This window comes from Python bivittatus, unplaced genomic scaffold (genome assembly GCF_059951505.1).
Source record: "Python bivittatus isolate LINGU-HERP-01145 unplaced genomic scaffold, Pbiv_v1 ctg000020_np1212, whole genome shotgun sequence".
In the NCBI taxonomy this organism is placed as follows: Eukaryota; Metazoa; Chordata; class Lepidosauria; order Squamata; family Pythonidae; genus Python; species Python bivittatus.
In genome coordinates this window covers 86844006-86864834 of record NW_028277030.1, presented here as the reverse complement: position 1 = coordinate 86864834, position 20829 = coordinate 86844006, and the positions used below count along the sequence as shown (strand labels likewise).

General features: G+C 41.0%; 1 protein-coding gene across 4 annotated transcripts in view; it reads left to right on the top strand.

Moving 5' to 3' along the window:
* Positions 1-21: 21 nt before the first annotated feature.
* The window catches only part of GNPAT (glyceronephosphate O-acyltransferase), a 37309-nt gene continuing 16501 nt past the window's right edge, over positions 22-20829 (top strand). For 3 of the 4 annotated variants that reach the window (XM_088143307.1, XM_088143311.1, XM_088143303.1), the window contains exons 1-6: positions 23-155; positions 6161-6352; positions 8845-9021; positions 18599-18728; positions 19675-19802; positions 20090-20165. In XM_088143307.1, coding sequence (XP_087999433.1) covers positions 105-155; positions 6161-6352; positions 8845-9021; positions 18599-18728; positions 19675-19802; positions 20090-20165 — 754 coding nt within the window. In that variant the 5' untranslated portion in view covers positions 23-104. Of the gene's footprint in view, positions 156-6160; positions 6353-8844; positions 9022-18598; positions 18729-19674; positions 19803-20089; positions 20166-20829 lie in introns of all 4 variants that reach the window. The other variant, XM_088143305.1, reaches the window with a different exon arrangement.

Genomic DNA, 20829 nt, shown 5'->3' with positions numbered 1-20829 from the left:
GGCAAGCAGGGGCGGGTTGATGGGTGCTGTCGGTAACCGACGGAGAGAGCCAGCCAGCCAGGAGTGAGCGCAGCCGGGCACCGGCAGGAGAAGGGAGCCTGGCGATGGCCGCAGTGGCCGGGGCCGCCCCCCGGCGGGCTCCCCCCGTGTACTCGGTAGGTAGCTGCCTCCGTCTCATGGGGTTGGCCGCGGCACAAGCCGGGGCGGGGTTGGTTCTCGCAGGCTGAAGGGGGGACGCGGAGAAGGGGGAGATGGGGCGCGCTTGGAAGCCCTGCGGCTCCGACGGCCGAGGGCCTCGCTTTTCTTTTCTGTCCCTTCACAGGCGTGCTCGCGCGTGCAGTAACGGGACAGCCGCTTCCTTGTTTGGGGCTAGAAGAACTGGATAATGGTTGCCTGGCGAACAGCATTTTACAGCATTTTACAGTAGTAGCGGCCTCTTTCCCCGGCGGCCGCGAGGGGTTCGAGTGTATTGCTGCCTGCCAGTTCTTGAAGCAGGCTGTCTTCTGCTTTCTGGCTGGGGATGGTGGGAGCTCTGATCCAACACTGCGGACAGGGATCAGGCTGGGGAAGGCTGGCACAGACACGTGCTCTGCACGATCAGAGACTTCTTACATGCATGGATTCAAGGACCAAACCTGCTTGTTTGAATTTCTCTGTACCCATGTTCTTATTCTGGAGTAACGCAGCCCTGATAATTGGAATTATGACATTAGAAACAACCTTAACCTTGAAAGTGTAATAGGGGCTTTAAAATACTACGATTTTATGCTATAAAGCATGAAAATAAGCTCTCAATGTGATGACAGTATGTATGCCTTCTGATTCCTTAAAATTAAGCACTAATGAACTGTCACTTGACTTGCCCACTTCTGTTACACCTCCTCCATTGCAAAGCTGTATGTCTGTTCTAAAGTGAAGTAAACCCTAATCTAAAGTGAAGGATAGACCAAAAAATTTACTATCAAAAGATGTAATTATGGCTTTAAAGGAGAATTATCTGGTTGGGTATTGTATAGTTGGAAAATGGTGGAGTAGGTAGACCTTTGGTCTACTCCAGAACAATAATAATTATGGTGTAAGTTTGTGCCACACATAAATTTGAGCAATTTAAATATAGTTGACTTGAGTAATGCTTTAATTTCAGATATTACTGTGATTGATAAAGGGTGATCCAGACTACCTCTTTGATCCTAAAGGTTCATAATATGCTGAATGTATTTATTTTTTCTTTTTTAGGACATAAAGAAAATAGTATCTTAGGATGCAATAATGCTTAGTGTGGTGGTTAAGATGTTAGACTAGGACTAGGAAGACCAGGTTCAAATCTACCCTTGGCCATGGAAAATCACAGGGTGACTTTGGGTCAGCCACTCTTTCTTAGCCCAACTATCTCCCAGAGTTGTGGGGAAATACTAGAGAGTGTTATGTATGTTGGTTTCAACTACTGAAGAAAAGGTGAGAAATAAATCTCAACAAATACTTTAATAAACTTCTACTTTGTACTTCTCTGTGTTGCCACCAAAGACAAATCTTTAGTTTAGATAGCATTGTCTGTTTTTCACTCAGCATTTCAGCATGTGTGTCCTCTTGTTAGAACAGTACGTGACTTATCAAAATACTTGCCTTATCAAAAGATAATAGATTGCTGACTCTGTTGAAATGTAGAAGGGGTTAGTATCTGTATACAGTAATGCTTACAATTTGGAGATACCCTAAAATAACATTTACTAACCACACATCAGAAATAATTACAGTAGGAATAAGGAAAGATGGGGTGTCACAAAACTGATATACTGCATCCATGTGGTCTTGGAAGAATCTCTAGCAACCAAGAAATTTTGAAGTCCTGACAATTGCTTCTGTATCTTTAGAGCTAATTATTTTTTTTAAAAAGATTGCAGAATAAGTTTATTAAGAGTATCTTTAATAATCTGTATAGGACATATATTACTGTCCCTGTAGAACAGGGAAGCTAAATACAGTACTTAAAGGTTGCAGCAAGCTGGAAAATGTGTAAATACCTCCACAGAGCCTCCTTTCCTCCTCTCAGTGCTAATGGCAATATGATAGTGCTTTAACTGATTTCTTGTTCTAGACTGACTTGTAGATATTTTACATTCTCACATATTATTAATATGCATATTATGCTAGAGGCTTTCTTTCTTTCTTAGAAGTGAAGTTGAATTCTGTATTATAGCACATTACATCCTGCCAGTTTCTTGTAAAACAAAGCTCTTGTCAAAACAGGAAGATTTAATAGTGTTGCTCTAGCAAATAGAACCATGCATCTGTGTGGTTATTCATTAGTACAAAACTAAAGTTTCTCTGGGCAAAGCAGCATAGTGACAAATATGCGTATTTTTACCACATGTGCATCTCTTTGTGGGAAAATATATCTAAGGAAGCTATCAAGCCATTTTTATATGGAGTCACAGTATTAGATCATCTTGCTGTCTATTCTGGTTAAAAGTGGCTCTTCAAAGTTTTGGGCAGCAGTTCTTTCCCACCCTTTCTGTCTGTGATATTTGAAACTGGAAATGCCAGCATTTGAATAAAGATACTTTCCATGTCTTGTTGTGTACTCTGTTACTGAGTTGAAAGGAGAGCAGAGGTAAAACAGGAGGGACTGTATTGTGCAAAGGGGAAAAGGTTGGGAAACTGGTCAAGAAGCCAAGGTGATAAGTCTATTGTCTACATTCTCTTGCTCTTTGAAGATACAGCCCATCCCCCACATTTTCCCATTGAATCCTTTTTGAGGCTTGCTAAGGCAACTTCAGAATGAGTGGGCCCCAAAATGTAGGGTCTAATTTGCATGTTGGAAGGAAATTTGATGGGTTAAATTGGTGCCTAAAGGTTGGAGAAACTTAAGACACATTCTTCATCCCTTAAAACTCTACCCCCATAACAGTTCCTGGTTCTGCCCACTTTTGCAATGCAATCCTTGCAGTGCAAAGCCTGCTGTGGGTTTTGCATTGCAATGCAACACTTTTGCAATGCAGGCCTTTAATGCAAAGTTTGCTGTGGGCCTCGGGCCAACAAAGCTGCACACCACGTTTTCAAAATTCAAGAGAAATTTGTTCCTTCTACTGTCATGACAGCATTATGATTGGATTGTTTTATAGTCAGTGAAGCAAAGAAAGTGGGATGAGGAAAATAATTTGAACTAACGAACCAGTTCCTTGGCAGTAAGTTTCTAGCTAGTCTGTGCAGTTGCTGATAAGTTAGCAGATGTTTTCTGGAAGGGCCAGTGCATTCATCTGATGATATTCTCTGGCAGGAAATTAAAAAGTCAAGTTATGAAAATGACCTGGATCTGTATTGCAAGGTTTCTATTGATCTTGTTGGATGAGTGATAGATTTGGAATTTTGTGAATATTCCATAGATGTTCCCACAAATTGGTGCCAAAAATATTTATTTGTTAGAGACAGTTCTCGCCTTCCATTCAGAAGTTCAAGGCAGCTAACACAGCGTTCCCTTTTCCTTTTTTTCCCCCACAAGCACAACCCTGTGAGGTAGATTGGGCTGAAACAGAGTGACTGGCCCAAAGTCAGCCAGTTAACTGCGGCTGACGGAGGACAAGAAATCAAGTCTTCCTACTTCTAATCCAGCATTTCAATAATTATGTCACATTGGTAAATATCCATGTACTAGAATGCACACTGGTGAGATTATGTCCTGTCAGATGTTGTAGCCTTCCAAGATGTTTCTTATTACTCTAGATGACCTTTTTCTTTATCTAGGCTACTGGACACATCTTCAGACAACTTATAGTACACTAAAACCCTGATTCTCCAACCCCCATTCAGTGGAAGCCATAACTTTTTAATTTGGACTTTACCCACAAACAACAGGCTGTTTATGAAGCAGTGTAGACTACTGACATAATTTGTGTAATTTGCATAATGATGTAGATGCTCCCTTTTGGTGTAGTGGCCAAGGTACCGGACTAGAAACCAAGAGACTCTGAGTTCTAGTCCTTCCTTAGGCATGAAAGCCAGCTGGGTGACTTTGGGCCAGTCCCTCTCTCTCAGCCCATCCCACCTTACAGGGTTGCGGTTGTGGGGCAAATAGGCAGGAATATTTTGTACACTGCCTTGAGTTGTACAAATAAAAGTGGGATATAAATTAAATAATAAAAATTAATTAATAAAATGGGTATTTACATTGGTGTCATTATGAAAATGGCACACATTAGTGCAAAGGACTAAAAGTGCCAATTGCATGACACAAATGATGCATGTTAGATCAACCACAGATATTTGGATTTTGTAGTTATTTAATAGACATCCATTACTTCCAATGATCAGTTAAAACTAGGTTTTATTGTGTTGATGTTCCATTAAGCTCTGTGATGCCAAGAAGGAATCTGGTGCATCAGTTTGTTATATTCAGTCCCACTTTGGGATTACTTTTACCTTTTAACAGGGGGAAATCTGTTAGAAGTAAAGGCAATGCTATAAGATGGTTCTTCGATTTTTGTTTGGAGCCTGGCTTAGGCTTTTTAAAAAAAGCCTAAGATATTGCTCAAGTAAAAATAACAGAAGAGCATTCCAACCCTCAAGTCTATATAAATATCAATATCTTTTCACCACTCTTTTTTACCTTCAGGAACTAATTTCTAATTCCAGTTTTTTATGTGTCTTGTCAGATTATATTGTAAGCCTGGGGGTGTGGTCCATCTCTTTGTTAACTGATTTAGGAGACAATAATTGTTTGAAAGATACATCAGATACATCAGATATATTCCACTAGGCTTGCGTGATCATTTCTGAGTCCTGTTTCTCACACTTTTATCATCTCTGTTCATGTTTTAACATTTTTAAGGAGCTCTACTAATGTTGGGGATTTCACTTAGACTCTAATAATGCAATCTTCTGTGTACACTTCTGTGTACATACATACATGCATAAGTTCCATTATGTTCAGTGGCACCTACTATCAGGTAAGTGGGTAGAGAGATGGTTATGATCCCAGGAATATTTCTTTTGGAGTGTAATATTTGTTGGATCCTGTGCCTCCCTCCCCCCCAACTCCTTAGTCTGATAGTGTTCCAGCTTCAGAAAAAAATATTTATGCCAGAAGCTTGTATAAAGGTTTTCCACTTCTGCTGGGGTCACATTATTAGGACTTTAACATTCCAGGAACCTTTGAAGTTGGAGTTCTTCAGATTTGCGAGTAGGATCACCCTGTGACTATATTATTACTAGCTGTGTTTAATGATGTAGCTTCAAAAGAAAAAAGCAAGACATGGCAGCATCAGTAGGATATGTTTTCTAGAACATGTAGATGCCAATAATTATGCCTTGTGGCTCATTTGTGTGGGCTGAATGTGTCTTACAATTAACAGCAAATATTACAAAAGTATTACATAACAATCACTATAATTCTTACAAGCTGAACAAAGTCATTAAAGCTGCAATACCTACCTGGGGATAAATCTGTTGTGGTTGCTAGGACTTACTTTGAAGTAGATGTGCCTAAGATTGCACAGCAAACGACTTAAAACCTGTGTTCTGTTTGTCTTAAATACAAGTTGCATGCAGCTATAGGGTATTAATTCCTCCCTACATAAATAAATTAGGCACAGATAGTTTAATATTGTATTCAAAACCATGATTATGGTTTATTACATCAAATGAACAACATGCAGGGTAATTCTATAAACTCAGGTTTATAGGTTGGCTTTGAAATCCTGGCTTTTGGGGAGATACAATAAACCGCAACTCTATTTTAGAACATAAGAGCCAGTTTGCTGTAATGGTTTAAGGCACCAGGCTAGAAACCAGGAGACTCTACGTTCTAGTCCTGCCTTTGGCACGAAGCCTGCTGGGTGACTTGGGGCCAGACACCCTCTGTCAGCCCTAGGAAAAGGCAAGGGTTCTTCCAAAAATGTTGCCAAGAAAACTGCAGAACTTGTCCAGGTAGTCACCAAGAGTCACAATGACTTGAAAGCACCTAAATAAATAAACAAATAAACAAATAAATAAAACATTTACTTCTCTGTGCTTTATTTGGTTGCCCACTCATGCAGGTGGGAATGCAAAAACAGGAGCAATGTGTTTCTGTATATAAAAATTTAATAAGCTAGGGTGTTAATTTTAAGTAATTTTAATAAGCAAATATGACCAGTGTCTAAGTCTTCATTTGTATTATTCCCAGCAGAAAAATCTCACATCAAAGAAAAAATATGAATTTGAAGATATTTTGGAGGAACGACGGCAGTCCAGTGACCTCAGATATGCAATGAGATGTTTTACTCCTGCTGTTTATAAAGAACTTTCTCCCTGCAAGCCAAGTGCCATTAAAAGTATTGTTCTACAGTCTGAACAAGTTCAGTATGTCATCCGGCAGGTGAGCCAAACTTTTATCTGCTCCCCCTTCAGTTGTTTATTTGTCAGTTGCTGTTTATAATAACTTGAGCAGTAACTTTGTTATCTACCAATTTGCTAATTATGAAGTCTTATCCTGGCTCCCTAAGTTTTTTCCTCTTCAAGGTTTGTGATAGAGATCTTTCATGAAATAGTTGTGCTTTTTCATTGTAATTTTGTAGCTCCTGGATTCATGTTTTCATATCAGGGAGATTTGTTTGATTTATGTTTATTGTAATTTATTGAGTTTTTGTTTGAAAGTTTTTTGGAGATACAGTGTACTACTCAAGGGCATATCATTCTGATGTTTTGTTAATCAGCTGAGACTAGTCCCACTTCTTTTCTTCAGCAGGATACACACATCTATACAGTTGCTTCTGTTTAATAAAAAGAGAGTACCTTTGGTACGTGACTGCCATTCAGCTCCTACTGTCAGGAATTTATATTAATTGTAATTTTTAACTATTACATACCATCTTTCTCCTGTTGTATATGATTGAATTTTGTTGCTGTTTTTGCATAGACTATAGCTTTTGTACTCCACTTAGAGTTGCTGTAACTGAAGCAGTTTATAAATTCATAAATAAATGCATTAAAGAGGCCTTACGGTTTGACCAATTAATGGAGGTTAAGCTTATCAGTGGCTGCCTTTCATGATGCTTATGTACAGTGGGGCAAAAAAGTATTTAGTCAGCCACCAATTGTGCAAGTTCTCCCACTTAAAAAGATGAGAGAGGCCTGTAATTTTCATCATAGGTATACCTCAACTATGAGAGACAAAATGGGGGAAAAAATCCAGAAAATCACATTGTCTGATTTTTAAATAATTTATTTGCAAATCATGGTGGAAAATAAGTATTTGGTCAATATCAAAAGTTCATCTCAATACTTTGTTATATATCCTTTGTTGGCAATGACAGAGGTCAAACATTTTCTGTAAGTCTTCACAAGGTTTTCACACACTGTTGCTGGTATTTTGGCCCATTCCTCCATGCAGATCTCCTCTAGAGCAGTGATGTTTTGGGGCTGTCACTGGGCAACACGGACTTTCAACTCGCTCCAAAGGTTTTCCATGGGGTTGAGTTCTGGAGACTGGCTAGGCCACTCCAGGACCTTGAAATGCTTCTTACAAAACCACTCCTTCATTGCCTGGGCGGTGTGTTTGGGATCATTGTCATGCTGAAAGACCCAACCACGTTTCATCTTCAATGCCCTTGCTGATGGAAGGAGGTGTTCACTCGAAATCTCACAATACATGACCCCATTCATTCTTTCCTTTACACGGATCAGTCGTCCTGGTCCCTTTGCAGAAAAACAGCCCCAAAGCATGATGTTTCCACCCCCATGCTTCACAGTAGGTATGGTGTTCTTTGGATGCAACTCAGCATTCTCTCTCCTCCAAACACGACGAGTTGAGTTTAGATTAAAACGTTCTACTTTGGTTTCATCTGACCATATGACATTCTCCCAATCCTCTTCTGGATCATCCAAATGCTCTCTAGCAAACTTCAGACGGGCCCGGACATGTACTGGCTTAAGCAGGGGGACACATCTGGCACTGCAGGATTTGAGTCCCTGGCGACATAGTGTGTTACTGATGGTAGCCTTTGTTACTTTGGTCCCAGCTCTCTGCAGGTCATTCACTAGGTCCCCCCGTGTGGTTCTGGGATTTTTGCTCACCATTCTTGTGATCATTTTGACCCCATGGGGTGAGACCTTGCATGGAGCCCCAGATCGAGGGAGATTATCAGTGGTCTTATATGTCTTCCATTTTCTAATTATTGCTCCCACAGTTGATTTCTTCACACCAAGCTGCTTGCCTATTGCAGATTCAGTCTTCCCAGTTTGCTGCAGGTCTACAATTTTGTTTCTGGTGTCCTTCAACAGCTCTTTGGTCTTGGCCATAGCAGAGTTCAGAGTGTGACTATTTGAGGTTGTGGACAGGTGTCTTTTATACTGATAACAAGGTTAAACAGGTGCCATTACTACAGTAACGAGTGGAGGACAGAGGAGCCTCTTAAAGAAGTAGTTACAGGTCTGTGAGAGCCAGACATCTTGCTTGTTTGTAGGTGACCAAATACTTATTTTCCACCACGATTTGCAAATAAATTCTTTAAAAATCAGACAATGTGATTTTCTGGATTTTTTTCCTCATTTTGTCTCTCATAGTTGAGGTATACCTATGATGAAAATTACAGGCCTCTCTCATCTTTTTAAGTGGGAGAACTTGCACAATTGGTGGCTGACTAAATACTTTTTTGCCCCACTGTATCTATTTGTCCTTTGGTACTAGTTGTGGCGGAATGTGAGCAGAAAGTGCTGTTAAGTCTGATGCCCTCTATATGGGTTTTAACAGACATTTGGTGGGCCTCTATGGGGCAGAACTCTAGACTGGAAAGGTTTTGCTCTGATTCAGAAATTCAGTATATCTGAGGAATGTCTTTATTCATTATAGCTCTTAATTTTTATGCTCAGCTATCGAAAGAGACTGGTGAATCCCTTGATATTATACAAGAAGAGGCAGCCGAAATTCTGGATGAGATGGGACACGGCATGCATATGGGAGCTATTCGTTTTTTTGCTTTCACACTGAGCAAAATCTTTAAAAGCCTTTTCAAGAGTGTTTGTGTGAATGAAGATGGTATGCAAAAAGTAAGTATGGGTATGAATATTTCCTGAAAATAAATAGCATTTTAGGCAAATGCAATCAAGTGAATTAATGCAAGAATTCTAGTTACAGTCCTTCGGTGAAACTCTGGCAGTTTAAAACACTGGCTCTCCTTGAGGTAAACTTTCCAAATTCCTTGGGTTGTGCATCTATTACCCATTAACATGACTGTTCACTGAAAGTTGGAAACTGTTGCAGAACTTTACACCAGGATGCAGAACAAGGGACTGGAAAAAGTGTGACTGCAGATGCCCACATGCAACTATCTATAAATATTAATTTTTACAAAATTATATGCAGTTCTTAATATGGGATTAGAGTAAACTGCAAAATAATTCTAAGGGTCTGCTGTTTCTTTAAAATTGCGTATCTCCCTGCTAACAAAAGTAAAAATAAAGGGCTGGAAAGTGGCATCATATCATCAGCCTGTTTACCAGACTTTGTTAGCTATCAATAAAAGCCAAAAAAGCCAACATCTCTTCCTGCTGTTCTTATACATGCCCCACAGAGATTGGCTCCTGTTTTGATGAGTTCTTTCCTGCCGTTGCCCAGCTACATTAAGGGGCCTAGCTAACTTTGACTTAGAAAGCTAAGTAGGCTTAGCTTTTTCCTACCTTTAGAAACGATAGTTGAGATGTGAAACACTGAATTCTATTTTCACTCCACCACACTTCCATTTTAGTGCAGTATATTCTCTGCCCATAAAAGATAACTTAGCAGAAATTATTCTTAAGATGGATTTCTTTATCCCAAATAGGGAAAATCTCAAGGTATAAACAAATCAGACTCCTACAGCCAAGTATAATAGCTCTCTGGAGGCAGGTCTTTGTTTGCTCAATGTTGTGTAACTAGTTGGTAGGTACTTGGAAGATTTACCCAGCTGGTAGAACATTAGTCCAGTGGGAGAGAACATCAGTAACCAATTATGCGGCTCAATCTTTTAGTGAAAAACTGTGATTTTTCATTATATTAGATGTATCGGCTGTGTCACAATTGTCCTCAGCATTGAGGGACTGTTAGATTACTTTGGTAGGGTATATAGGAATGGGTATAGTGGCCTTCTTAAATGAACAATGCAAAGAAATTGAGGAAAACAATAGAATGGGGAAGACTAGAGATCTCTTCAAGAAAATTGGAGATATGAAAGGAACGTTTAGTGCAAAGATGGGCATGATAAAGGACAAAAAAGGCAGGGACCTAACAGAAGCAGAAGAGATTAAGAAGAGGTGGCAAGAATACACAGAAGAACTATACAAGAAAGATCTTAATGTCCCTGATGTCCACGCTGGTGTGATCACTGACCTTGAGCCAGACATCCTAGAGAGTGAAGTCAAGTGGGCCTTAGGAAGCATTGCTAACAACAAAGCTAGTGGAGATGACAGGATTCCAGCTGAGTTATTTAAAATACTAAAAGATGATGGTGTTAAAGTGCTGCACTCAATATGCCAGCAAGTTTGGAAAACGCAACAGTGGCCACGGGATTGGAAAAGGTCAGTTTACGTTCCAATTCCAAAGAAGGGCAACGCCAAAGAATGCTCAAACTATCGCACAGTTGCACTCATTTCACATGCTAGCAAGGTTATGCTCAAAATCCTACAAGCTAGGCTTCAGCAATATATGAACCGAGAACTACCGGATGTACAAGCTGGGTTTCGAAGAGGCAGAGGAACTAGAGATCAAATCGCCAACATTCGCTGGATCATGGAGAAAGCACGAGAGTTCCAGAAAAATATCTACTTCTGCTTCATTGACTATGCAAAAGCCTTTGATTGTGTGGATCACAACAAACTGTGGCAAATTCTTAAAGAGATGGGAATACCAGACCACCTTACCTGTCTCCTGAGAAATCTGTATGCGGGCCAAGAAGCAACAGTTAGAACCGGTCATGGAACAACCGATTGGTTCAAAATAGGGAAAGGTGTACGACAAGGCTGTATACTGTCACCCTGCTTATTTAACCTATATGCAGAGTACATCATGAGAAATGCCAGGCTGGAAGAATCACAAGCCGGAATTAAGATTGCAGGGAGAATCATCAACAACCTCAGATATGCGGACGATACCACCCTAATGGCAGAAAGTGAAGAAGAACTAAAGAGCCTCTTGATGAGGGTGAAAGAGGAGAGTGCAAAAGCTGGCTTGAAACTCAACATTAAAAAAACTAAGATCATGGCATCTGGACCCATCAATTCCTGGCAAATAGAAGGGGTAGAAATGGAAGCAGTAACAGACTTCATTTATTTGGGCTCCAAGATCACCGCAGACGGAGACTGCAGCCATGAAATTAAAAGACGCTTGCTCCTTGGGAGGAAAGCTATGGCAAGCCTAGATAGCATATTAAAAAGCAGAGACGTCACCTTGCCGACAAAGATCCGCATAGTCAAAGCTATGGTTTTTCCAGTAGTAATGTATGGCTGTGAGAGCTGGACCATAAAAAGGCCGAGCGCCGAAGAATTGATGCCTTTGAACTGTGGTGCTGGAGAAGACTCTTAAGAGTTCCCTGGACTGCTAGGAGGTCAAACCAGTCAATCTTAAAGGAAATCAACCCTGATTGCTCATTGGAAGGATCGATAATGAAGCTCAAGCTCAGATATTTTGGTCACCTAATGCGAAGAGAGATCTCTTTGGAGAAGACCCTGATGCTGGGAAAGATTGAAGGCAAAAGGAGAAGAGGACGGCAGAGGATGAGATGGTTAGATAGCATCACTGAAGCAATGAGCATGAAACTGAGCAAACTCAGGGAGGCAGTGAAGGACAGGAAGGCCTGGCGCAATATGGTTCATGGGGTCACGAAGAGTCGGACACGACTTAACGACTAAACAACAATAGTGGGAGAGGAGCAAGGAACAATTATGCAAACCAAATTTGCTTGTATGATATTGCTCCTGATAAATGGTATTAAAGTTCCTAAAATTTTTCTCTATGTGCACAGCATCAGCAAAATAATAGGTGTTCTAAAGTGGGAAAAAAGCAGGAGTTGGGTTGGAAAATGAAGACAACTGTAAAGGTGGGATGGGGTAAGCGAGAGCAGTTACCGTCTAAGTGTCTGTGGATAGCTCTGTCACATTACTCCAGTTGTTGCAATGGATAGATGTATTCTAGAAGTATGTAATTATTACATGCTTGCATCATATGACTGAAGCAATGTTAATATTATGTGGAAATGTGCTTTGACATATAAATTGATACTTTAGGAGGGTTTCTTCCAACAGCCAGCTTTTTCTTTTCTTTTCTTTTCTTTTCTTTTCTTTTCTTTTCTTTTCTTTTCTTTTCTTTTCTTTTCTTTTCTTTTCTTTTCCTTTTTTCTTTTTTCTTTTTTCTTTTTTCTTTTTTCTTTTTTCTTTTCTTTTGCTTTTTTGTTTGACCTCTTAATTTACATCTTGAAACTGATCTTATTTTCTCTCAAGTTTTTTGCTTTCTCTTTGTTGCTCTCCAAAATAAACTAGATTTCATCTCCATGTGGGTAAATAGGTCTGTCATAGTATCAGAAGAAAATGACCAGGTGTGTCTGTCCTATTTAACCACACCTAATGAGCAGATATACAGTCAGGTCCAGAAATATTGGGACATCGACACAATTCTAACATCTTTGGCTCTATACACCACCACAATGGATTTGGAATGAAACAAACACAATGTGCGTTAACTGCAGACTGTCAGCTTTAATTTGAGGGTATGTACATCCAACTCAGGTGAACGGTGTAGGAATTACAACAGTTTGCATATGTGCCTCCCACTTGTTAAGGGACCAAAAGTAATGGGACAATTGGCTTCTCAGCTGTTCCATGGCCAGGTGTGTGATATCCCCTCAGTACCCCAATTACAATGTGCAGATAAAAGGCCCAGAGTTCATTTCAAGTGTGCTATTTGCATTTGGAATCTGTTGCTGTCTACTCTCAAGATGAGATCCAAAGAGCTGTCACTATCAGTGAAGCAAGCCATCATTAGGCTGAAGAAACAAAACAAACCCATCAGAGAGATAGCAAGAACATTAGGCGTGGCCAAAACAACTGTTTGGAACATTCTCAAAAAGAAGGAATGCACCGGTGAGCTCAGCAACACCAAAAGACCCGGGAGACAATGGAAAACAACTGTGGTGGATGACCAAAGAATTCATTCCCTGGTGAAGAAAACACTCTTCACAACAGTTGGCCAGATCAAGAACACTCTCCAGGAGGTAGGTGTATGTGTGTCAAAGTCAACAATCAAAAGAAGACTTCACCAGAGTGAATACAGAGGGTTCACCACAAGATGTAAACCATTGGTGAGCCTCAAAAACAGGAAGGCCAGATTAGAGTTTGCCAAACGACATCTAAAAAAGCCTTCAGAGTTCTGGAACAACATCCTATGGACAGATGAGACCAAGATCAACTTGTACCAGAGTGATGGGAAGAGAAGAGTATGGAGAAGGAAAGGAACTGCTCATGATCCTAAGCATACCACCTCATCAGTGAAGCATGGTGGTGGTAGTGTCATGGCGTGGGCATGTATGGCTGCCAATGGAACTGGTTCTCTTGTATTTATTGATGATGTGACTGCTGACAAAAGCAGCAGGATGAATTCTGCAATGTTTTGGGCAATATTATCTGCTCACATTCAGCCAAATGCTGCAGAACTCATTGGACGGCGCTTCACAGTACAGATAGACAATGACCCAAAGCATACTGCAAAAGCAACCAAAGAGTGTTTGAAGGGACAGAAGTGGAATGTTATGCAATGGCCAAGTCAATCACCTGACCCGAATCCCATTGAGCATGCATTTCACTTGCTGAAGACAAAACTGAAGGGAAAATGCCCCAAGAACAAGCAGGAACTGAAGACAGTTGCAGTAGAGGCCTGGCAGAGCATCACCAGGGATGAAACCCAGCGTCTGGTGATGTCTATGCATTCCAGACTTCAGGCTGTGATTGACTGCAAAGGATTTGCAACCAAGTATTAAAAAGGGAAAGTTTGATGTATGATTATTATTCTGTCCCATTACTTTTGGTCCCTTAACAAGTGGGAGGCACATATGCAAACTGTTGTAATTCCTACACCGTTCACCTGAGTTGGATGTACATACCCTCAAATTAAAGCTGACAGTCTGCAGTTAACGCACATTGTGTTTGTTTCATTCCAAATCCATTGTGGTGGTGTATAGAGCCAAAGATGTTAGAATTGTGTCGATGTCCCAATATTTCTGGACCTGACTGTATAAGATGAATGGCTCCCTGTGGGTTTAATTTTGGAGTACCGTAACTAGGTTTATGCCTCCACAACAGAACTGCTTCTCTGTTTCACAATTCCCTGTTTCCTCCCTACCCCAACACAGAATCTGCTGGGGAGGACACAAGTATTTGCATGTGGAAGATGAGTTTAATAAACTGACAGATGATATTGAGTTGGAAGATGGAAACCATTGTGTTTTGTCAAATAATTCCTTTTCAAGCACATCTATCTATCTGATTATGTATTTTTGTCAAAACAAGCTGCAATATATGCTGATTGGTTTCATATTCCTATTTTCACAGCAGTATTTAAAGAAGGGAATGGGGGCAGATTGGTAACACTGGTAATGTTTTAGAAGTGTGACAATCATGGTAATCAAAGATTTGGGTGGAAATTATCACTTTCATATGTAAAATGTTGACATAAAGTCATTGTTCTCAAATACGGTTAGCAAATATATTGGACTTTTAACATATTATAGTTGTTAATTGATAACATACTTGTGCTCTGTCTCACATGTAACCTGCATCTATATAATCACCCTGACTTCCCCTCCCTTTCCCCCACCTTGTATTGTTGTTTTAGTCCACCCTAGCATGCTATTGCATTTCTGTGCTCCATGCACCTGGACTTTATGTGCTTCATTAGACTTGAATATTCATCATATGGCTCATTAAGCTCAATATCAGTAGAAAAAGTTATGTGCTGGACAGGTCTGCAAAGAGGTTACATTCCATTCATACATGGATTTTATGTGGTTCAGCTAGCCTTTGGTCCCTCTGTATTCAAAGTACTCTTCCAACAAAGACCCCTTGCTCTCTGTTATAAACATGCAAAAATGTAGGTAAGAAACTACATGTTAATTCCATGGGAGATGATAAGTTTAAAATTTGCTGAGGGGGTAATGCAAAGCTTGTTAAAACAAATTTGTTCAAATTAGATTCCACAACACTGCTTTTGTTGCAAAACATAGTCCCCACAATGAATTCTCTTGATCTGAGTCCCAGAGGCAAATTGTCAGATCTCATGGTATTTGATCAATCTCCAAATGAAGAATATATTTAGCTCCATGGCTTTCAAGAGAGTTTTGAGCAAGGTTGAGAGAGGGGCAGAATGTGTTTGCCCAAAAATGCATGGTTTATATGAATGAACACAAAATTCTGTTTCTGGGCCTTTCTTTTTCCCACATGGCATCTGTTTATCTGCCACAATAGCATCCTCAATGTTTACTTTGCAATAGGTTGTGTAAACTCAATGACTCCAATTCCAGGTTTCCCAGATTACTGTCAAATAGCTAGTTTTCTCTCATCTTCAAATCAGGAGCATGTTAATATGAACTAATGTGTGATCAATTAGTTAACTTTTTGTTGTTATATGACAGATTGGTACTAAGCATTATATAATTCAACTGAAGATTCAATTAACTGACGATGCAACTGAAGTCAAGCCACCATTTTTCCCAGATAGAAATAATTGGGAATTAATTAATGCAAAAAATGTTGCATGCTGGTTTGGGGGAAAGCAAAATAAAAAATCCAATAAAAGGAATTTTATCAGTGAAAGATGGGAGAAAAGAGTTGTGAGCTATAAACACCCCATAGGCTGTTATCCTGTCAAAGTATAGGGCTAAATCCCATGTTATGCAAGCATGTTTTTGCACATCTATTTCCTATATGCCCTCCCAATTCCAGTCTTCCAAAATTTTATTTATTTATTATTTATTTATTGTTAAATTTGTATGCTGCCCAGCTCCCCCAACGCAGGACTCTGGGCAGCTCACAGTTAAAATCAAAACCCCGAGAACAATTAAAAATACCCCATAAATAATAAAAAATAATTAATCCATTAAAATCAATTATAAAAAACAAACCCTATACATAAATACTAAAAACATTCAAGATGATGGGCGGGGGGGCAAAGTCAATCACCCGACAAGCCACCTCCACTGGTGCGAGCCCCCATCCGGCCGCAGGCCTTCTGGCACAGCTAGGATTTCACACCTTTCCTGAAGGCCATGAGAGTGGGGGCACACTGCACCTCGGGAGGTAGGTTGTTCCATAGAGCAGGGGCCACAGCAGAAAAGGCCCTCTTCCTAGATCCCACCAGTCGAAATTCCTTGACTGGTGGGGTCTGCAACATGCCCCTTTTGCTGGCCCGAGTGGGGTGGGCTGATATAAAAGGGGCGAGATGGCTCCTCAGATAACCTGGTCCTGTGCCATAAAGGACTTTAAAGGTAATAACCAACACCTTGAATTGGACCTGGAAGCAAACTGGTAGCCAGTGCAGCTCGCATAACAGCGGTGTTATATGTGCCCCTCTAGGGGCATTCAAGACTGTGTTGCAGCATTCTGCACCAGCTGTAGTTTCTGGATACTCTTCAAGGGTAGCCCCATGTAGAGTGCATTGCAGTAATCCAGCTGGGAGGTGACCAGGGCATAAGTGACCATGCGGAAGGCCTCCTGATCGAGGAAGGGGTGTAACTGTTGCACAACATGAAGTTGCACAAAGGCCCTCCTAGGCACAACTGCCACCTGTTCTTCGAACAGGAGTCATGAGTCCAGGAGGACCCCCAGATTACGCACCGGGTCTGTGTAGTGCAACCCCGTCAATAACCAAATGTCAGGCCTAGCTCAAGGAACTCCAAGAGACCATGTAAATTCAGTCCAGCAATGTTTATTAGCTACAACCTCTAGCAAGAATCTTCCCAGACTGAAACCCCAGTTCCCAAGTAATGCCAGCCACAACACTGTGAATTCCTCAGGGAGGTGCCAGTCTCATCCTCTTATCTCTCCCTCACGCCTCAGGAGATGAAAGAAAATGTTTTTCTCCCTGAGCCTGGCCTTCATAATTCCATTCCATCATACCAAAGATGATAAACTCCTAGATCTTGAGGCTCCCTGCGCCCACAGCCACTCCATCTTACCAGGGTTCAACTGAAGCCTGTGGTCCCCCATCCAGGCCCCCACAGCCTCCAGGCACTGCGAGAGGATAGCCAGAGCATCACTTAGGTCACCCGGGATGGAGATGTGTAATTGGGTATCATCAGCATATTGATGATACCTCATCCCATGATGCCGTATGATCTCACCCAACAGTTTCATGTAGATGTTAAATAGGAGCGGCGAGAGCACCGAACCCTGCAGAACCCCACAAATTAGGGGCCGTGGGCTAGACCTCTTGCTCCTTATCAACACCGATTGGGTTCGGCCTTGGAGAAAGGAGCTGAACCAGCATAGCACTGTGCCACCCAGCCCCAACTCCTGCAGCCAACCCAAAAGGATACCACGGCTGATGGTATCGAAAGCTGCTGAGAGTTCAAGAAGAGCAAGGACGGATGCACTACCCCCATTCTGCTCTCGCCAGAGATCATCCAAAAGTGCGACCAATGCTGTTTCTGCCCCATAACTGGGCCTGAAATGTGACTGATAGGGGTCCAGATAATCCGTTTCCTCCAGGATTCTCTGAAGCTGCCGCGCAACCACCGGGAGACTTGACGAAAATTGTCCAGAAGGGTGGGATCTAGCGATGGTTTCTTGAGGAAGGGGCGGACCAAAGCCTCCTTGAAAGGCTTCAGGAACACCCCCTCCTGCAAGGATGAATTGACCACCGCCAGTATCCACCCTAAGGTCACCTCCTTGGTGGCTTTAACTAACCAGGAGGGACAAGGATCTAGAATACAGGTAGCCGCACTAACAGCCCCAAGGACCCTGTCCACTTCCTCAGGGCCAACAGGATCAAACCGTTCCCAGATAAGAACGGGTAAGAACATTCCCTGGGCAACTCCACTGGACCCGCCTCATGCTTGGCCTCCAACTGAGAACTAATCTGAGCGATTTTATCTGTCAGGCGTTCAGCAAATTCCTCTGCACACCCCTGTAAATAGTCCTCCGAGCCCTCCCTACCCAGGAGGGACTGAGTGACCCTAAACAGGGCTGCTGGGCGACACTCTGAGGATGCAATAAGAGTGGAGAAATACTGGCGTTTCGCCGCCCTTACTGCCACTAGATAGGCCTTAATAGCAGCTCTAACCCATGTTAGAGATTTTAGGATAGGGGATAGGGAGATTTTAGGGTAGGGTAGGGGGAAGGTTGCAGGTGGGTTGTAGGAAATTTAATCCATTGGCATCATTATGTAGAAGGTTGCAGGTGGATGTAGCCCATGGACTTCAATGCAAAATGCGCATTTTTAAAAAATAAAATTAGCATTTTAGTTTATATTTCAATTTAGTTTCTCTGCAGAAAAAAATGAGATAGTTACAGAACATGTTTTAGTAAAACACTGCCTTTTTAAACCAAAGGCCATTCAAAATCTCTCAAACTTTACAGTAATAAATAACATGCTGTGTTCTATTAGTTACAACAGGCAATTCAAGAACATCCTGTTGTCCTGTTGCCCAGCCATCGAAGCTACATGGATTTTCTCTTACTGTCGTATGTGTCATATACCTATGACTTGGCTTTGCCTGTCATTGCAGCAGGAATAGGTAAGCATTTTAATTTTTTAAAGTTTGCTCTTTCAGTCCCCAGAATTTTGTGTTAATTGAAGCTGGCTTGCTCTTACTGTTATAAAATTGGATTGAAATATTTCTTCTTTCTTTGTGGTCTTTGTGCATTTATCATAAATCATATATTCCTGGGCAAAAAAATTGTTGCTGAAAATAAAATAAAAAACATTTCAAAAAGGCTGAACTCACAGCCCTCCTGTTCTCACTGTAGGAAACACAATAACATGTCTTGAGGAAATTATAGTGGAATTTCATAATTGAAATTTGTGGCTGAAAATAATCCATTTTCAGAAATTACTTTGATCTTTATTTTCTTTGAGTTTTATTAGCCATGCTGTGTCTTATGTCTGAGAGCCTTAAGTTGAGTAAAAGCCTTGCGTCTAATTAAGCCATGCAGAGTATCCAGGAAACTCTGCTGAGATCTAGCCAGTGAGTCTGACATAGACTTTCCTTGATGGGCTAGAAGTTGCACAGTAACAGTACAGATATGGCTTCTTAATATAATTTATGTTTTAAATATTTCCCTTTTTGTTCAGTAAATGATTCACACTGGCATTTTTCTCAGAGTGGTGAACTGTTTTTCATTCTGTTTAGAGCTAAATACCACTTTAGGGAAACTGGATGTAATGGTATGTAGGAATGAGCTTGGGAGGCAGGAGGAAGAGCCGCAGACTAGACAATGGTCAGATAAGAGGAAATTTAGCCCACAGAAGGAATGGGGGCCTGGCAGACAGCTTAGAAGGGACCCTCCCTTGTTTCTTGGACTGTAAAGGCAAGCGGGGGAGAGATGTATTTTCAGACTTGCAAGATTCTGTTGATGTAACCTTACAATAAAGTTAAAGCTAGTACTTCTGGACTTATCTGGGCTACTTCACGAGGCCGACACTGATTGACTTCATCATTCTACATTCTATGTTTTTGCTAGATTTCCTTGGAATGAAAATAGTTGGTGAGCTGCTACGAAAATCAGGTGCCTTTTTTATGCGACGCACATTTGGTGGAAACAAGCTATATTGGGCAGTGTTTGCTGAATATGTCAAGAGTATTTTGAAGGTGAATAACTTTAAAATTGCCTGTAATTTTGTGTTGGTTTTTGCTAAAAGTAGCTACTTCATCTGCAATATGTAAATACATTTCTGTCCTGTAAAACAAGGGATTGCTTTTAATTTTAGATTTTGATTAATCAGAGTTAAATGTTTTCCTCCTAATTACATTTTATGGTTATTGCTGTTTCAGATTGTTTCTTAATTTTATGGATTGCTTGTTTGAAAAATGTATGTATCTCAGTTATTTTGTTAATTGTTGACTTTCTCTCTCTCTCTCTTTTTTGCTTGCTAAAGAATGGATATGCTCCTGTTGAGTTTTACCTTGAAGGGACTAGAAGCCGCACTGCAAAGACATTGTCTCCAAAGTTTGGTACGTTGGTCAAAAGGTTATAGCTGCTGCAGGTGCAGATGATTTATTCTTGGTACAATGTAGCGGTGAACATTTAAATTCATATTAGAAATCTGATAGGAACAATCTAGTGGACTTCTTAGAGACTGGCGGATTCCACAACATTACAGGGCCAGAATGTCTGCATATTCCTCCCATATCAGGGAAGTGAGTAGCAATCTCTCCCTGCTTCAAAAGACAATCAGCATTAGGATAAATGAATCCCTACCATAATGAATTTAGTGATAAATGAGATGCTGAAGGACACTTAATTTTCAAGGTTCTGTAACCTCAGCCTGTTTTTCCTTATAGTAAATCTGGCTAACAAACTTTGGGAGAATCTAGCCTTCTTATTATGAATAGCTGCTAGGGACTGACACGTGTATGAAATGAAAAATGTGTTTAGTTCTGCACATGGAACAAATACACTGTGGCTTGGAAGTTTAGCCAGACCATTCCAGTCTGGGTTGTGGTCTAGTCAAACTGAAACCCAGAACATCTTTCTTCCTGGTTTGGGTCAAGACATATCTGGTAGGGGCATCTGGGTGAGTCAAGCTAGGCTTATTCCCCCCACCCCTGCTCTGCATGTGCCCCCTCTCAATCTTCCCATTCCTTTCCTTTCCTTTCTCTTCCCTACCTTACTCAT